This window comes from Globicephala melas, chromosome 2, assembly GCF_963455315.2.
Source record: "Globicephala melas chromosome 2, mGloMel1.2, whole genome shotgun sequence".
Lineage (NCBI taxonomy): Eukaryota > Metazoa > Chordata > Mammalia > Artiodactyla > Delphinidae > Globicephala > Globicephala melas.
Genome location: NC_083315.2, coordinates 100,416,020 through 100,435,049, shown reverse-complemented (window position 1 = coordinate 100,435,049; position 19,030 = coordinate 100,416,020). Strand labels below are relative to the sequence as shown.

At 34.7% G+C, this 19,030-nt stretch overlaps 1 protein-coding gene across 5 annotated transcripts in view; it reads left to right on the top strand.

Moving 5' to 3' along the window:
- KATNBL1 (katanin regulatory subunit B1 like 1) overlaps positions 1 to 15,280 on the top strand; it is a 63,150-nt gene extending 47,870 nt beyond the window's left edge. For all 5 annotated transcript variants that reach the window (XM_060294523.1, XM_060294521.1, XM_060294522.1 and 2 more), the window contains 9 exons: positions 3,334 to 3,464; positions 4,401 to 4,441; positions 5,883 to 6,162; positions 10,099 to 10,217; positions 10,952 to 11,002; positions 11,097 to 11,186; positions 11,530 to 11,619; positions 12,428 to 12,521; positions 14,304 to 15,280. In XM_060294523.1, the coding sequence (XP_060150506.1) occupies positions 3,348 to 3,464; positions 4,401 to 4,441; positions 5,883 to 6,162; positions 10,099 to 10,217; positions 10,952 to 11,002; positions 11,097 to 11,186; positions 11,530 to 11,619; positions 12,428 to 12,521; positions 14,304 to 14,336 (915 nt within the window). In that variant the 5' untranslated portion in view covers positions 3,334 to 3,347 and the 3' untranslated portion in view covers positions 14,337 to 15,280. The remainder of the gene's footprint in view (positions 1 to 3,333; positions 3,465 to 4,400; positions 4,442 to 5,882; positions 6,163 to 10,098; positions 10,218 to 10,951; positions 11,003 to 11,096; positions 11,187 to 11,529; positions 11,620 to 12,427; positions 12,522 to 14,303) is intronic.
- Positions 15,281 to 19,030: the final 3,750 nt, after the last annotated feature.

Below are 19,030 nucleotides of genomic sequence, written 5' to 3'. Positions count from 1 at the left end.
TTCTTTAGAACAGGATCGCTGTCCGTCATCTACATTAACTCCAGGGCCTGGCGTATAATGAATGCTCAATAAATGTTTAAAACAAGAATGAGGGAGGGCTTCCCTGGTGGCGCAGTGGTTGAGAGTCCGCCTGCCGATGCAGGGGACACGGGTTCGTGCCCCGGTCCAGGAATATCCCACATGCCGCGGAGCAGCTGGGCCCATGAGCCATGGCCGCTGGGCCTGCGCGTCCGGAGCCTGTGCTCCGCAACTGGAGAGGCCACAACAGTGAGAGGCCCGCGTACCGAAAAAAAAAAAAAAAAAAAGAATGAGGGAGAAACTTGGTTTTCAGGGCATGACCTGAAGTAAATTTGCTATGTGAAACCTGAGTGCAAGTGGGAAAGTCACTAACATCCTCTGTTACATAAATGAAGTCACAGCATCTATTTTCTGCCCTTTGGATATAATTGGAGGAGCAAAAGAATGTGGGTTATATTTTTCAAAGATGGAAGAAAGCTAGCTGCACGAATGAAAGAAAAATTTAAAGGTTGGGCATAAAATAAGTCAGATATATATAGTCTGATTTTGGTTCCCCTGGCTGCTTATGGTTGTATACGACCCAGTGATTTGCTTCCAAAAATTTAGGCTTCCGTGCATTTGAATTTCAAGATACCACTACTATTAGACCTGATTTCATAAACTTTAATAATATATGGCTAGTGATATGGAAAATGGGGAGATTGACATGTTGTGTTGGCAAAAAGTACATGCCATATTATTGTAACTGGTTGCAACTTAAGAATGAGAACAGAAAGAACTTTACTGGAATCCCCTGCCTTGTGCTTCCTCTATGTTTAAGGCTTTTAAAAAATGTATAACTTAGAACTACATTCATACCTCAGAGATATTGCAGGTTTGGTTTCAGACCACCTTAATAAAGCAAGTCACACAAATTTTTTGGTTTCCCATTGCATATAAAAGTTATGTTTACACTATACTGTGTGTAGTTTATTAGGTGTGCAGTAGCATTATGTTTAAACAAATGTACATACCTTAATTTAAAAATACTTTATTGCTAAAAATTGCTAGCCATCATCTGAGCCTTCAACAAGTCGTAATCTTTTTGCTGATGGAAGGTCTTGCCTCAGTGTCGATGGCTGCTGACTGATCAGGGTGGTGGTTGCTGAAGTTGGGGTGGCTATGGCAGTTTCTTAAAATAAGACAGCAGTGAAGTTTGCTGCGTCAATTGACTCTTCCTTTCACAAATGATTTCTCTGTAGCATGCAGTGCTGTTTGATAGCACTTTACCCACTGCAGAACTTCTTTCAAAATTGGAGTCAGTCCTCTCAAACCCTGCCACTGCTTTATCAACTGAGTTTGGCAATATTCTATATAAATTCTTTCCCGTCATTTCAAAAGTTTTCACAGCACCTTCACCAGGAGTGGATTCCATCTCAAGAATCCATCTTCTCTGCTCATCCAGAAAAGGCAGCTCCTCATCTGTTAAAGTTTTATCATGAAACTGCAGCAATTCAGTTACATCTTCCAGCTCCACTTCTAATTCCAGTCCTCTTGCTATTTCTACCACATCTGTAGTTACTTCCTCCACTGAAGTCTTGAACCCCTCAAAGTCATCCATTAGGGTTGGAATCAACTCTTCCAAAATCCTGTTAATGTTGATATTTTGACCTTTTCCCATGAGTCACAAATGTTTGTAATGACATCTAGAATGTTGAATCTGTTCCAGAAGTTTTTCAATTTACTCTGCTATAGCCTTACAAAATATATTTCGTAAATAATAAGACTTGAAAGTCAAAATTACTCCTTGATCCATGGGCTGAAGAATGGATGCTCTGTTAGCAGGCATAAAAACAACATGAATCTCATTGTACATCTTCATCGGAGCTCTTGGGTGACCAGGTGCATTGTGAATGAGCAGTAATATTTTGCAAGGAATCTTTTTTTCTGAGCAGTAGGTCTCAACAGTGGGCTTAAAATCTTCAGTAAACCATATTGTAAACACATATGCTTTCATCCAGGCTTTCTTGTTTCATTATAGAGTTCAAGTAGAGTTGATTTATCATAGTTCTTAAGGGCCCTAGGATTTGGGGAATGGTAAGTGATCACTGGCTTCGACTTAAAGTCATCAGCCACATTAGGCCCTAAGAAGAGAGTTAGACTGTCCTTTGAAGCTTTGAAGCCAAGCTTTGACTTCTCTCTTAGCTATGAAAGTCCCAGATGGCATCTTCTTCCAACAGAAGGCCGTTTCATCTCCATTGAAAATCTGTGGTTCAGTGTAGCCACTTTCATTCATTATCTTAGCTAGATCTTCTGGATAACTTGCTACAACTTCTACATCAGCACATGCTGCTTCACGTTGTACTTTTATGTTATAGAAATGGCTTCTTTCCTTAAACCTCATGAGTTAACCTCTTAGCTTCAAACTTTTCTGCAGCTTCCTTACCTCTCTCAACCTTTATTAAAGAGAGTTAGGTCCTTGCTCTGGAATAGGTTTTGGCTTAAGGGAATGTTGTGGCTAGTTTGATCTTCTATCCAGATCACTAAAACTTTCACCATGTCGGCAATGAGGCTTTTTCGCCTTACCATTCATGTGTTCACTGGAATGGCACTTTTAATTTCCTTCAAGAACTTTTCCTTTGCGTTCACAACTTGCCTAACTGGTGCAAGAGGCCTAGATTTCAGCCTTCTCTCTTTTGACATGCCTTCCTCACTACGCTTAATCATTTCTAGCTTTTGACTTAAAAGGAGAGACTTGCCACTGCTCCTTTCACTTGAACACTTAGAGGCCATGGTAGGGTTATTCATTGACCTAATTTCAATATTGTTGTGTCTTAGGGAATAGGGAGATCCGAGGAGAGGGAGAGAGCGGGGAATAGCCAGTCAGTGGAGCAGTCAGAACACCCACATTTATCAGTTAAGTTCACCATCTTACGTGGACAAGGTTCATGGTGCTCAAATACAACTACAGTAGTAACATCAAAGATCCCTGATCACAAATCGTTATAACAAATATAATAATGGAGAAGTTTGAAATATTGTGAGAATTACCAAAATGTGACACAGACATGAAGTGAACAAATGCTGTTGGAAAAATGGTGCCAATAGACTTGCTTGATGCAGAGTTGCCACACACTTCCAATTTGTTAAAAAAAAACCAAAAAAACACAATATCTGTGAAGTGCAATAAAATGAGGTATGCCCACATGTCCTTTGCTTTACTTGTAAGCCTCTTTTATATAGCGTAGAGCTGTTGTATTTTTATGTGTGTTAAGGAAAGGATCAGGCTCGTTTGCTTTTTGTATTTTCCATTTATTATTTTTATTTTTTGTCTAGGTATTTAAGGGATTATGGCATCTGAAACCCACAATGTTAAAAAACGCAACTTTTGTAATAATATTGAAGATCATTTCATTGATGTTCCTAGAAAAAGGGTCTCTAATTTCACTAATAAGAACATGAAGGAGGTAAGTAAGTCCATGGTTTCTAGGAATGGGTAAGACAGTATCTCAGTCTGTTTGGGCTGCTACACAAACAGAATACCATAGACTGTGTGGCTCATAAACAACAGAAATTTATTTCTCACAGTTTTGGAGGCTGAGAAGTCCAAGATCAAGGCCCTAGCAGAGTTGATATCCAGTGAGGGCCCACTTCCTGGTTCATAGATAGCTTTTCTCTACTTCCTCACATGACAGAAGGGGAGAGAGAGAGAATTCGCTGGGCTCTCTGTTATAAGGACACTAATCTTATTCATGGGGTTTTACTTTTATGACCTTATCACCTCCCCAAAGCCTTACTTCCTAATACCATCACTCTGGGGGTTAGGATTTCAACAGAGGAGTTTTGGGGAGACACAGTCATTCAGTTTGACACAATTTAAACTGCTAAGTCTATAGATACTTCTGGTTATTAAAGTGTTTAAAAAATGGGAGGTTGACAGTTCTGCTCAATCTGCCAAAATTAAGTAGAATTAATAAAATAATTGAAATCTGTATTCCAAAAGCTCTGAAAACTTTTTGGCGGTATATTGTTTTGATATAGTATAATTTGAATATTTTAATTTAATTTTAGAGGAATCACAGAGATGCTTTTTGTTCACCCATTGCAAGGCTCATTAGCACTGATATAATTTCTTAAAATTCAACTCATTTATTTAGCACCCTGTATATATAATATGTGACTAGTAGCGTGGAAACTAGCCAGATGGGTATGTTGCGTTGTTAAAAATACCTACATACAGTGTTGTTGTAACCAATGATTGAGAGTACAGCATCAGTACAGTAAGAGCTTTAATCTGAAAAATTTAATAGTTCAATTTCAGACTTGTTGACATTAATCACAAAGTTTACATAGCTTTGTTAAGGAACTTTAATATGCTGCAACTATCTACTTTTATTTTTCAGGTTAAGAAATCTCCAAAACAGTTGGCTGCTTACATAACTAGGTAAGAGCTTCTTTAAAGTTTGTGGGAAACAGCAAATATTGAAAACTGGGTAAGAGTGAAAATGGGGGGGGGGGAGTATTGTCTTTTAGTATAATAACACTAATTTATTGTCAGACAACTCCTTTGTGCCAGGTACTGTGCTAAATATATCAATATTAGATAGGTATCATTACCCCAAACAGTTGATGAGTAAAACTAAAGACTTGTGATTTCTTTAGGATTGTACATCCAGAAGGTGGTAAAAACGGCATTTACTGTCAGATCTGCCAAACTCCAAAGGCGCTTTCTACTAAACCACTGGTTCTCAAAGTGTGTGATCTGTGGACCCTGGAGGTCCCAAAGGCCTTTCAATGAGTTTGTGAGGTCAAAACTATCTTCATAACAATACTAAGACATTATTTACCTTCTTCATTTCCACTCTCTTACAAGTATACAGTAGAGTTTTCCAGCAGCTACATGATATTCGATATCACAATATATGGAATGCAGAAGCAGATATGAGGATCCAGCTGTCTTCTGTTAAACCAGATATTAGAGATTTTGCACAAATGCAAAACAGTGCCATTCTTCTCACTATATTTTTGTTCGTTTGTTTTGGAAAATAGAGGATTTAAAAAAATATATTCTATGTAGTATGTAATGAGTTTATCTTTTTCTTTTTCTTTTTTTGGCTGTGCTCTGAGGCATGTGGGATCTTAGCCCCGACCAGAGATTGAACCCATGCCCTCAGCAGTGGAAGTGTGGAGTCTTAACCACTAGACCACCAGGAATTCCCCCGAGTTTATCATCTTTAAAATTGATTAACAAATTTTCTGTTTTAGTTTCTGATTCATCAAATATCAGTAGATATTGCCCACATAAAAAAAATTCTTTTGAGACCTCAATAATTTTTAGGAGTGCAAAGCATCCTGAGGTCAAAACATTTGAGAACCATTATACTAAACCATGAGATGTGCTCAGTAGTATTTTATCTTATTCAAACAAATTAACTGTACTTCAGCTTAATCGAAATAAGTGTTCTCTTTTATATTAAAATATATATTCAGACTTGCCTGATTCAAATTAAAATATTCGAACTTGCTCACTTATTCTATCACTTTGTTAGAAAAAGATTAGGTGAATGGAAATTGTTAAAATTATCATACTCCCTGAATGCCCTGTAGTTCGTTTTAAAAGCATCTAGTTATTATGCTTCTTCATTTTTTTTTTTCCTCTTTTGGTGTAAAGTACCATCCTTTTCATTGTTTTCCAGATGGTTTATAATTTCCCTTTTATTTTCCTCTTCAATCTAAGAGTTAAGATTTTAAAAAATTATTCTGCTTACTTCTAATTTTAGTGGATTGTGATCACAAAATGTGGCCTACTAAATCTTTCTCTTTAAAAACTTTTAAAGGTTTTCATATGGTTCTTTTTCATTTAAGAAAATCCATTCTTTTTACAGAACAGTTGGACAAGCTGTGAAAAGCCCAGATAAACTACGTAAGGTGATCTATCACAGAAAGAAAGTTCATCATCCTTTTCAAAATCCTTGCTACAGAAAAAAGCAGTCCCCCAACAGCGGGGGCTGTGACATGGCAAATAAAGAGAATGAGCTGGCTTGTGCAGGCCGCCTCCCTGAGCAAGTGCGGCAGGGTAGTCGACCATATCTGGTTAGCCCCAGTGATTCTGGTTCTTCACAGACAGAAAGCCCATCATCAAAATATAGTGGGTTTTTTTCTGAGGTAAGTCATTTATATAAGCTTAACTTTATTCCTGTTTTAATACTGGCTTTTTCCTTTGCGATAGTCTACTAGCAAAATAGTTCACTGCTGATTAAATTCAGACTATTTGAGAGACTGTAACACCCTGAGACAATTTTCTAATTAATTAAATTTGAATCAGTTGTTTATTCCATTTTTTTGATATCTGATATTTGATATCTGATATCTGATATTTGATATTTTCCATTTTAATGATATCTGAGATGGAATGAAATGATTAACAAGCTGCTGTAAATATCCAGAATGGAAAGTTGGCCAGTAGAGACTTAAAGAAAAGGAAAAGAAGAAATCTTGCCTAACAAGTGAACCACGAAAGCCAGTTATCCAGGCACATTTTGCTGGGCTCTCAAAATTGCCATTGGAAAGTTTTTTAAGGCAAACCTGCTTAGTTTTGCTGTTCTTCTGGCTCAGGCAAAGTTAGTTGTTTGAACAGGTTCATGGGAATTGTTTTGGATGATAGAAATGTTCTAAAACTGGACTGTGATGATGGTTGCACAACTCCGTAGATTTATTAAAAATCATTGAATTACGTATTTTAAATATGTGTGAGTTTTATGGTATGTAAATTATACCTCAGGAAAACCATTTTTTTAATGGTTATTTGAAAGAATGGTTTGTTAAAATTTATAAACACGAGTTTACAATAATAATTATTACATGTTTATTGTATATGTTATAGAAAATAAATCCAAAGGAAAAAATTATCTGTAATTTCAACATTTGTAAATAACAGTATTAAAGTTTTGATGTGTATTTTTTCTCCATATTGTTTGATAATTTGATTTTTATGTTTAATAAATTAGAATATTTTTCCATGTAATTAAAATAACACTTCTACAATTTTTTCCCTTCCAGTTTTATTGAGATATAATTGACATACAGCATTTTAAAAGTTTAAGGTATACACATAATGGTTTGACTTAACTACATCATGAAATGATTACCACATTAAGTTTAGTGAACATCCATCATATATAGATACAAAATTTTAAAAATGGAAAAAAAATTTTTTCCTTGTAATGAGAACTCTTAGGATTTACTCTCTTAACAGCTTTTATATATAAAATACAGCAGTGTTAATTATATTTACCAAGTTGTACGTTACATCCCTAGTGCTTATTTATCTTATAGCCAGAAGTTTGTACCTTTTGACTGTCTTCCTCCAATTTCCCCTCAGCCAAGCCACGTCCTGCCTCTGGTAACCACAAATCTGATCTCTTTTTTTGTGAGTTTGTTTATTTGTTTGTTTTGATGTGTAATAGACCTACAACACTATGTTAGTTCCTGGTGCACAGTGTAGTGATTTGATATTTCTGTACATTTCAAAATGATCACCACAATAAGTCTAGTTACCATCTGTCACCATACAAAGATATTATATAATTAATAGATACATAACATTATATTGATTAAATTACCTTAATTTCTTTAACTATGACTTGGTAAACTTAGTATTGTTTCTATCTGGCATGACAGTTTGAAAAGCATTTTCTGTGGCATACAAGCAAAAAAAGAATATTTTTATATTTAAATGGTCATAAGTATGTAGATGAATGAAAATGAGCATCATACGTAGGATAATAATTACAAGTAAATGATACAAAACAAAGGTAGAAAACAAAGTGTTATTAACTAAAACCATAATGAGATGATGCAAAGATTCCATTTGCCAGTGGAAGTGTTCCTGTGTAAATAAGATCCTGGGGGAGTTCCCTGGTGGTCCAGTGGTTAGGACTTGGTGCTTTTACTGACGTGGGACTAGGTTCGATCCCTGGTCAGGGAACTAAGATCCCGAAAGCTGCTCAGGGAGGCCAAAAGAAAAGATTCTGGAGTAATAGAAAGTTAGTAATGCTAGGAGAGATGAAGGAAGTGTGTATGGTATCTGTGAGAAAAGAGGGAGCAAGGAGAATTTAATAGTGAATTTTTTGAGCCCTGGAGAATAGGATACCTACAGGTACCTAAACCTTAGTGTTACAGAGGATCACTGTCATACTAAGTCATTCACAAATATTTATTGATTGCTCCCTGCTGTGCAGTGCATTCTGCAGGCTCTGAGAAATGGATTGGTGGGTGAAAAACAGACACTACCCCTACTTTCATGTAGTTATAGAAGTGATGAGGCCGACACAGATCAGAAAATCAAAGAAACTACATACCCTGGAGGAAAAGAACATGTGACTATATAGTCCAGAAATCTGGCCTAGATTGGGACCTAGGTTGGTTCTTCAGTTGAACTGAGGGAATAAACATTCTCAGTGAAAATGCCTTAAAGCTGCAGTTTCACATTTGTATTAGTGCCGCAATGTGGCATTTTTTCAAGGGCTTCCTTTAACCTTGCTCCCATTTCACTACTTTTCACAAACCTGCATTAACCTCAACTAATGGGTTTATTGATTGTTCTTTTGTTGTTTCAGACTTTTTTCCTGATTGACTAGTGCCTGCTCTAAAAACCTAAATTTAAAAGTGATGCTATATTATTTTGTCAAAGTTCAAATATACATAACCTTTTCACCCGACAGTTGCACTCCTAGGTATATACCCAGAGAATTGAAAACATAAGTCCACACAGATATTTATGAACAGATGCTTATAACATTTTATAATAGCCAAAAGTGGAAACAATCCAAATGTCCATCAATGGACTATGGGTAAATAAAGTGTCATATTCCATACAATAGAATATTATTTGATCATTAAAAAGGAGTAAAACACCAATATGCTACACTGTATATAAATCTTGATCTTTCACACATCATGCTATGTGAAAGAAGCCACACACAAAAAAAGGCCACATATTGTATGATTCAATTTATGTGAACCGTCCAAATTAGGTAAAGTCATAGGGACAGAAAGTAGATTAATCGTTGTGAGGAACTGTAGAGAGGGGAGAGTGGAGTCCAGAGTTTCTTTTGGGAGTGACGAAAAGGTTCTAAAATTCATTATGGTGGTGCTCACACAACTCTGTGAATGTATATACTAAAAGTTACTGAATTGTACATTCAAAATGGGTATGTGAATTATATCTTAATCTGTTATTGAAAAAAATTGGATCTAGCTGTTCCAGTTCTAAAATTAATCCTACAGAAGGTTTTGTACAAGTGCACGTATTTATATACATAAGGATGTTCATTGATGCACAGTTTTAATAGGGAAAAACTAGAATCAATCTAAAATTATGATACATAAAGACTGGAGAATATGTAATTGTTTTTTAAAAATGAGACTGATCTATGTTCTGACGTTGAAAAATCTTCATAATGTGTGTGAAAAAACAAGGTTTTCAAAAATATAGATATTAGAATATTTTAATTTTATATCTACCTAATTTGTCTTTGTCTAGAAAGTGGTTTGAAAGATACTTACCAGTCTGTTAACTGTGATTACTCCTGAGTAATGTTAGTTTTTTTTGTGGGCAAGTAGAGAATATTCACTTTTTATTTTATAAAGTTTTGTGCTACTTGAACTTTTTACAACAGGAATATATTACCTTAATTATACAGAAAAAAATGAATGAATTTAAATACTTGTCACAAAACTTAATTTCTGTGGTTCCCTACTCATGCTGTTCAGTTGGTAATGACTAGCCTATATGTTTACCTTTTTATTTAATACACATTATAAATTAAATCCTAGGTTTTTAGGTGAGTAAAAATAATTTATTCTATGAACTATTGAGATTTAAAAGGAAAATGGTAGCAAATAAGAAAAAGTATTGATAAAAAATAAACAGGTCCTAAATTTATTCAAATCATTTGTTTACTGTGTTCACTGCAATATTCCTTTTTGTGGGCCAGTAAAAGGAGTCATCTTTGCCTAATTTTAAAATATGTCTACCAGAATAATTTAATTGAAAAAAATGGTTTCATGTCATATCTTAATTAGATTCCTGCCTTTCAGGTTTCTCAGGACCATGAAACAATGACACAGGTTTTGTTCAGCAGGAATTTGAGATTGAATGTAGCTTTAACTTTCTGGAGAAAGAGAAGTATAAGTGAACTTGTAGCTTATTTGGTGAGGTAAGTGTGACCCTTTATGGTTTTGTTCAGTAAAAGTAATTTCCAATGTATTATGTAGAAGTGCCTCTACTTTTTTATGTTATACTGGCTAAAATTCTGAACTTCCTATGTTTAGCTTCAGTAGTAGCAGTATGGTTTAAATTACATTTATCTTCGGTCTAAGAGTAACCAAAATACAGAAAACCATCTGTTTTATCAGATTGAACAAAGCTGTTACCTTCTCTGATTAAGATTCTTATCTATAAAACTAAGAGATACCATTATGGGAAAACCAACCTTTAAAAATCCCCTTTGAGTGAAAATTTTAACCATTACCTTCCTCACTGTATTTAAGTCTCCTCAAATGTTACCTTGGTGAGGCCTTCCTTGACTACCTTATTTAAAAATACGTATTTCTTCACTCCCTATCCTTCTTTCCCATTTTATTTTTCTCCATAGCCCTTACCACCATCAACATGCTTTATATATTTCACTTGTTTATTGTCTGTCCCTGCCCTCTCCACCTCCTCCCACACTCACACACATATTGAAATACAAGCCCTATTTCTTTGTTCACGGCTAACAACTGACTCATCCCTAACAACTGACTCATCACAGACACTCAGATCAACAACTGACTCATCATAGACACTCAGATCATTTATTGAATGAGTAAATTTCTCAAAAGCAGTGTGAAGGTTATAATATGAAAATAAATAAGGAAATCAGCTATCTAAGCAATTTTGTTCCCACAGGATAGAAGACCTTGGAGTTGTGGTGGATTGCCTTCCTGTGCTCACCAATAGGTATAAAGAATATTTTTCAGAAAAAAAGTACATTTAAAGAAGGACAAATGATGACCTGTTCATAATTTTATAACTTAGTATTTATTTACTTCAGTTTACAGGAGGAAAAACAATACATCTCACTTGGCTGCTGTGTAGACTTGTTGCCTCTAGTAAAGTCACTACTTAAAAGCAAATTTGAAGAGTAAGTGCTAATCTGAATCTCAATTCTTTTTTCTCTTTCAGCATCCTTGATCTTGTGCCTTATAAGTGCATAGTGGTAGACTGAGCTCCATGAGACATACATGGTTTCTGTTTTCCAGGAGCTTATAGTCCAATTAGGAAAAGAATAGGGAATGACTAGAGAACAATTATAAAACTGTCTATAAACATGTTACATAAAGTATAGTTTTGTGAAAGTAGTGAAATAAATTTTTTAAAAGGGAAAGGTAAGTGTGTATGTGTTTTTTGAGGGGGGTAGAGTGTCATCTTTTCTAAAGGCTTCTTGGATGAAAACACTTGAATTTTGTAATGAAATGTCATTTCAGATATATAATAGTTGGTTTAAACTGGCTTCAAGCAGTCATAAAAAGGTGGTGGTCAGAACTATCATCCAAAACAGAAATTATAAATGATGGGTGAGTATACCTTTAAACTCATACTAATAAAGTTTTTTTTCAGGAAAAGCAGCTTGATTAAGCTAGGTGAGAATTTTATTTCATGATTATCAGTATGTAATACTTATTCTCTTCATTTTCAGAGAAATATTAAATTGGGATACTGTTCATATGTGAAAAGTTGAATTCCAGAGCCCAGTAACCCCCTGTATATATTGTTCTGGCAGAATCCTACCCTTCATTTGGGGAGGCAAAAGCACAGCAGTGGTTTAACCCTTACATCCATTAGAAAGGAGTGAGAGAGAGAAAAAGAGATGGCTTTTCGTGGAATAAGATTGAGGCACAGGAATGGAGTCATCCTGTGGGGTCCTTTGGCTCCCAGACATTAACATGAGAGTCCAGTGTGGATGATTACACTTCTAAAAACTGTATTATAATCATAATTTGAGTATTGCCTTGATGTGAAAATGTGTGGGTATTCTACCAAATGAGCCAGATTATCATGAAATTACAAAAAAAAAATCTCCCAACAGTTTCCTTTAAATCCATAATTTGCTTTCTAGGCTCTCAGAATTTTCCCACTTTCCCACTTCATACTCGATTGTCTGAATGTTCCAAATGCCTGTTGTTTTCTTACTTCCTCTAACAACTAGGTAACCTTTAATTTTCATGATTGACATGTACTAGTTTAAAGATTTGCTTGACTTCAAATGGTATAATTGTATCCTGAAAAATACTTGAAAATTTTAAAGCTGTTTTCATTAAGTGTATTTACTACCAAAGTCCATATCTTACTATATTTGCATTTTTTCTTCTTTTTTTCTCCTAGAAATATTCAGATTTTAAAACAACAATTAAGTGGATTGTGGGAACAGGAAAACCATCTTACTTTGGTTCCAGGATATACTGGTAATATAGCCAAGGTAATCTATATTTAAGCTTAGTTAAAAATTAGACATAATGTAATAGTATTATACATTCATAAACGAACTCTTTCAAATGTCCAATTCAGTACTACTCTAATAACATCTAAAGTCAATTTCATATTCATAAACGCTTAAGGTCCTCTGGATATGAATATGACTTTGGCAAGGAATACAGGAATTAGTCATTGAATGTGTTTCAGATACAGCCACAGAAATAATGTGGTAGTAGGTATTTAATGACCTAGCTCCAATTAGAGGAAAATATTTGAAAAAAGGTTAAGAACCCAGGTTAAAAAGGCAACTGAAAAGACAGTGCTACTCAGAAGCAAGGGGTGAGGAACATAATCAGTTTGGGGGTATTTTTACTTGGCTTTTGCTAATGTCATGCTTTTTTGGGAAAGTTAAATTGCTCAAATCACAGTATGAATTTGACATCGTTCTTTATTGATTTGCTTGTCTCAAAGGAAAAGGTACAGTGTTATTTTGGATTTTAATATTTAAACTCCAAAATAGTTTTGGTAGTTAAAACATAACTGCAGGAAAAAAATCACTGTTAAGAAATATTTCCACCCTTGTATTGGGCATACTGCTATCATATAAATTGGTATTAGCCAGAAATACAAAAACTTTCTTTAGTTTAAAAAAATACAATATTTATATTTATGTCTTAGACTTACTTATAAAATTCTTCTTGGAATACCTTCATGAAAGGAAGCATAATGATGTCAATAAGAGGATTTATGTCTTGGACTTATAAAATTCTTCTTGAAATAACCTTCATGAGAGGAAGCATAATGATGTATCAAGCAAGTGTGTTACCACTGTGTATAATTTTACTGTGTAGAATTCTTTTTTTTTTTTTTTTTTGGTGGTACGCGGGCCTCTCACTGTTGTGGCCTCTCCAGTTGCGGAGCACAGGCTCCGGACGCGCAGGCCCAGCGGCCATGGCCCACGGGCCCAGCCGCTCCGCGGCATGTGGGATCTTCCCAGACTGGGGCACGAACCCGTGTCCCCTGCATCGGCAGGCGGACTCTCAACCACTGCGCCACCAGGGAAGCCCTGTGTAGAATTCTTAATGATGAAAATGTTATGAACGGAAATCAATTTCCTGAAGTTTTTTTATTGTTACAATTTTAATTGTTCTTTTGATAATAGGAGGGAAAATGAAGTAAAAGTTGATAGAAAATAGAATACGTGATATATCACCTTTTTCTGGAAGTGCCTTGTCTTCTTAGTAGTAGAACTGAAAAATTGTTTCCTTAGAAATTTGCTTTCAATTGTAATTTTTTATAAAGGGAGAAGCTTTATTGTGAACATAACCTTAAGATACTGTATTTATTATTGCAAACAATATTGAGTGATTAAAAGATCTATGAAGTTCCTTAAGCTATGATAAAACCTCTTTTACAATATTAAACCCTCAATGCAATTTTTTGAGGGTAGAAATCAGAACGGCTATCCTCAAGCTGGTCTAGAGTTTATATAGCACTGAAGGAGTTGCTGTGAATGATGTAATGATCTTGCTTACTCTATAAAAGCAGAGTTGTTTGATCACAGAAACTAAAACATTCACTAAGCACTTTGCAAACACTTATTGAGCACATGCTGTGTGCTACAAAAGTGCAGAGAAAATGTTGAGTAAGACAAATCTTTTGCCCTCAAAAGGTCACAAAGGGAAACAGGCAAAGCTAGTGACCAAAAGGGAGAAGAAAATGGGGTGTGTGTATGTGTTGTATTTACAGTACTGGCTAACGAAATGTTTTTGTTTTATTCTCTAAGGATGTAGATGCTTATTTATTACAGTTGCATTGAGAGACTTCATCTACTAAATAGCATTTGGTTATTCAAAACACCCCTGGACTATATGATTTCCCCAAAAATGTCTCAACTGAGAACTGTGAACTGTGGAAGAAATCAAAACCATTTTTTCCTTTAAAAAGCCACATAATGAAACCACTAATGAAACGCTAAGGATCTACTTCACATTGAAGTGGAAAAATATCCAAAAGGAGCAGCTTCAACTTCAGTGAGGTGAAAGTGCACTATGAAGATTGTTCACCTTTGCTGCAATTTGGGATTTATATGGTTATTTGGTAACATTGTTTAAGAACTACTGGGTCTTAATGCAATCCTGCATAAGAATATAATTTATACTATGTGAAAAATAAGACAGGACTTATTACTAGGAATTATAAAGACCAATCATCATTACTTTTTTTAAGATTGTGTTTTATAAAAAAACACTTAAATGTGTGCAGCTACTATTTTCTTATGTTGAAAAGACTTTGAAAGTTTAAACCATAGCAGATAATCAATACTAAAAGTTTTTTGTTCACACTGAGATACTGTGTATGCAGAATGCCTTAATTATTAATAAGCCAATGTGTATGATACCAATATCTGTTTAAGAAAATTAAAACCAACCATGATTCTGGCATGATAAAATCATGGAATTAATCAGGGGTTTCCATTCATGTAGAATGTTGTTGTTTAAACTTATTCCACACCATTCTTAAAACTTGAGAATATTTTTAGTATCTCTGATTTATTTTTTTTTGCCAGAATCATCATGTCATATGTGTATGTGTTATCCCCATACATAAGAAAAAGGTGACTGTGTATTTGTATGAATGCTTAACTGGAAATGTCCATGGAGTTGGCTAATTTATATTCACTTTTTATTGTATATAGATTTCTAATATTTTCAGTTCTGTATCATTTAAGTTTTCTTCATTTGAGTAAATTCACTAAATATTTCTATTTTTTGCTTTTTTAAATTCTGGTTTTATATGAATTCTGATTTTTTTCACTACATATGTTTAAAGAATTGCATACAATGCTTTAGAATTGTTTACACTTAGTGCTGACCTTGTATTTTAAATTCCAACACTTTACTACCTCCTCCAAAGTTTGGTATGAAATGCCAGCAGACTGTATGAGGTCTTTTTTTTTTTTAATACCACTCTTAGTATCAGTGAATGTCTTAACATTCTGGAATGTCTTAACAGCTGTATGCATTATCTTGAAAGTGGCTGGGGTTAAATGCCACTCTTGGTGGTTCATACATCATCTCATCTTTAATAAGCCTGAGAGACGTCTGAGCAAAGATTTTGAGTAATTGAATTTCTGTGCAGTAATCCTTCCAGCACTTGAATGTAAATCTTTAGCATTTATCCAATTAGCCACTACTGATAAGAATCCAAAACAAGCATCTTTCTTGCTTTAAAACATGTTATTTTTTCACTGAGTTCTATTTTTGTGTAGCTATATTTTGTATAGCTATGTATTCCTTACAGTGAACATCAATTGTAGTAACTGGTTATTCTCTAAAGTTTTTAGATAAGAATAATTTCAGATTACTGCACTTCTGAGTTTTGAGAGTTATTTAAGAAGTCATTTTTCAGGAGATGGGAATTTGAATTGTAAACCTGCATCATCTCTGTGAAACCTTAAGATGATGAAATACAACCCTCCTTTGTTCCTATTCCTTTTAGTTTGCACTCTCTTATCTAACAGTTTCAACCAGTCAACGCAGTTGGTGCATGGTGCTAATGAGGCTAAGGACAAGAGTTCAATCCTTTTAGGTGTTTGTTAACTGTACACACATACACAGAACTATTCATGGCTACAGACTGCACCTTCTCTTAGGTATCTATCTCACAAATTCACTCTTGGTCACAAGGAAGATGGTGTGTATAGCATAACACAAACCCTTCACCTCAAATGGAAAGATAACTAATAATTGGCACATGGGATACTATAGACTTTAATCTAATATTTAAAATAATATTAAAAATAATGTAATATCTAAAATTCTGTGTCAATATAGTTTTCTCTGGGTAAGTTCAATGACTAAACATTGTCCTCTGAAAATCAAACTTAATCAAACTTCAGTAAAATTAGGTACAAATACAAATGAAACATAGTAAAAAAAAAAAAAAAAAAAAGGTATTATCCTGTTAATGCTGAGTTTGGGTTTGTTAAAGGAGAGTAGATAATACTTCTTTTTTACATACTCAGAGCCATATAAGGCAGCAGTCTTTAGCTCACAAATATTATTCAATGGCACACACTCCCAATTTCTGTTCTTGGCCTTTGCAGTTTACCTTAGTACCTACCTCTCTCAGTTACTGAGTTATGATTAGTATTAGCTGATTTTAAGATTCTTGGATAAAAGGTGTTGGATAAGTAAATACTGATGAACTCTTAGGTTGTTATCAAGCCCTTCTCATGCTGTTTAATTAGAACAGTGTTGATCTCCAGAAAGAGCCAAAGAAAGTGTTTACAAAGTATTTTGGCTGTTGTATTGACCTAGATTAGGACAATTGCTGTCTGTCATCGCTCTTTTGTTGCCGTGTTGCTAAGCAGTATAACTGAAGGACTACCCAAGGTCTCTATGCCTTTCTACCTCTTCTACCTTCTTCAGTTTTCTGTTCATGACTTTCTAACTTTGCAAGTCCAGGGACAGGTAGTTTTTTGAGATGGTAGAGGGTTATAATCAAGTAATTTGCTTCTTCTAGAGATAAAGTAAATGGTTTTATAATGAGTGTTCAGAATAAAAGTTAAAAGTTAAGAAGCAAGCCTTGTCAGATGGTTTTTAAAACTAATCTTTTGGCAGTAATTTCAAAAGTAATTGACATACATTATTTACATGAATCCTGAGGTATGAGAATTTGGATATAAATATCTATATCTACTTTGAGGGATCATTAATATCAGCACTGAACTCTAAGGGCTACTGAGGAAGTAAATCCTAATGCCCCTAAACATACTTGGTACATGTCATGTCCTAACCTTAAAAATCCTTGTGTGGGTTCAAAGCTATATATCTGGACTTTGAAATAGTTTCTCTCAAACTTAGAACATTTCTATATTTGGCAAGTTGTTGATATAATTACTATCAATGGAAAACTAATTTGAGTAATAATTATTAGCTATGAAATGCTGATAATAGAAATTATATCTAAATGTTTAGTTACTTAAGTTAGTCAAGGAATTTGAAAAAACAAAATTTACGTTAATATTTTGGTGGGTCATTCCCAGTTATTTTTCTTCCTATTTAAGAACAAAATGGTAATGTCAATTGCCTTTGTTGATTTAAAGAAAAAAAAATAGAATCACAAGCAGCTGACTCAACTGGAGTGATCTATTTGGATACACTACTTATCTTTCAACACAGACTTTTATTTTCTAGATTATTTTCAGATGAAAATAGTATTGCTGGACATTTATTGGTAGGTATGTACTCCTATGTTATTCTTTCTCCCTTAATTTTTAATTCTTCTAGCTATGGAAATTGTCATAGAACTTTGTGACACACTATTTCCCCTCCTTTTTCATCTGTAACAGGCACATAGAATAAAAAGTTCATCCTTAAACACTGTATGGTTCTAATTTGTAATATAATTTGATTGATTCAATAACAGCACCAAGTATAACAATAAAAATAAATACTGCATATCATAAAACCAGGATACTGAGTACATTTTCCAATGCTGTACTTAATATATAGAATATTGTAGTCATCATAATTTTCTCTGGGTCAGATCATTGACTTAACAGTAAATGCTAAAATCAAACCTCAGTAAAAATTAAGTACAAATACAAATATATACCACAGTATTTTCTCTTACAGACTATAATTAATCATAAAACATGAAAAGACATAGTTACTGTGTACCAGTAGTTCTATGAAAGGGCAGCCCCACAGCTGCCAGTATTTTTTATAGCAATGCTTATTATATACTCTTTGATATACAGAATTACTATTCTCTGAACTACGAAGAACTTTTCTGTTGGTAGATGCCATGAGTCTAGATAAGGAGTCAGCCCCCAAATGTACGTTGTGTTCAAGTTCTGTGCTTTACAGTGTTCTGTATTTTCAATCAGATTTAAACCAGGATTTTTTTTTTTAAAGGTCCTGGACCTGGCCAAGACGGTTGTGACACTATGGATTTATACAAAAGCTCAGAAGAGTTGATCCAGCTAGAGTGAGAGTCCTGGGATACACTGAATTGCTACAATTACTAGCTTCTAGAATTACTGTATTGCATTTATTAACCAAACTTGCAACATGGGGCCTGGATTGGAATTAGACTTCACTTTCCAGAAGTCAGGAGCAGAATTTGCATCCATTTACTTTTCTACTTTCATTTGAAAAAGAAAGGGGAAGGAGGAGAAAGAGAGAGAAATGTAAAAACTTCATTAGACCTCTGCATGAATTAGTTGAACCAGTGAATGAGGACCTGCGTCACCTCTCATTTGCCCTGCAGTAGCCCACTGGTTCCTCTGTACACATGTAGCTTAGGCCCAACGACAGCAAGAGAAATGCAAGTTAACAACCTTCCTTTTAGGTAGGTTCCAAAGCTTACAAAAGGTTTAGAAGATGCTTATCTTTCCCCCCCTTTGCCATCCAGATTCCTTTCCCCTTACTTAGAATATAGATGACAAGAAATCAGTGAAGGGGAGAAACCAGTTCACTTTTCAATCTCTTGAAAGCCCCCCCC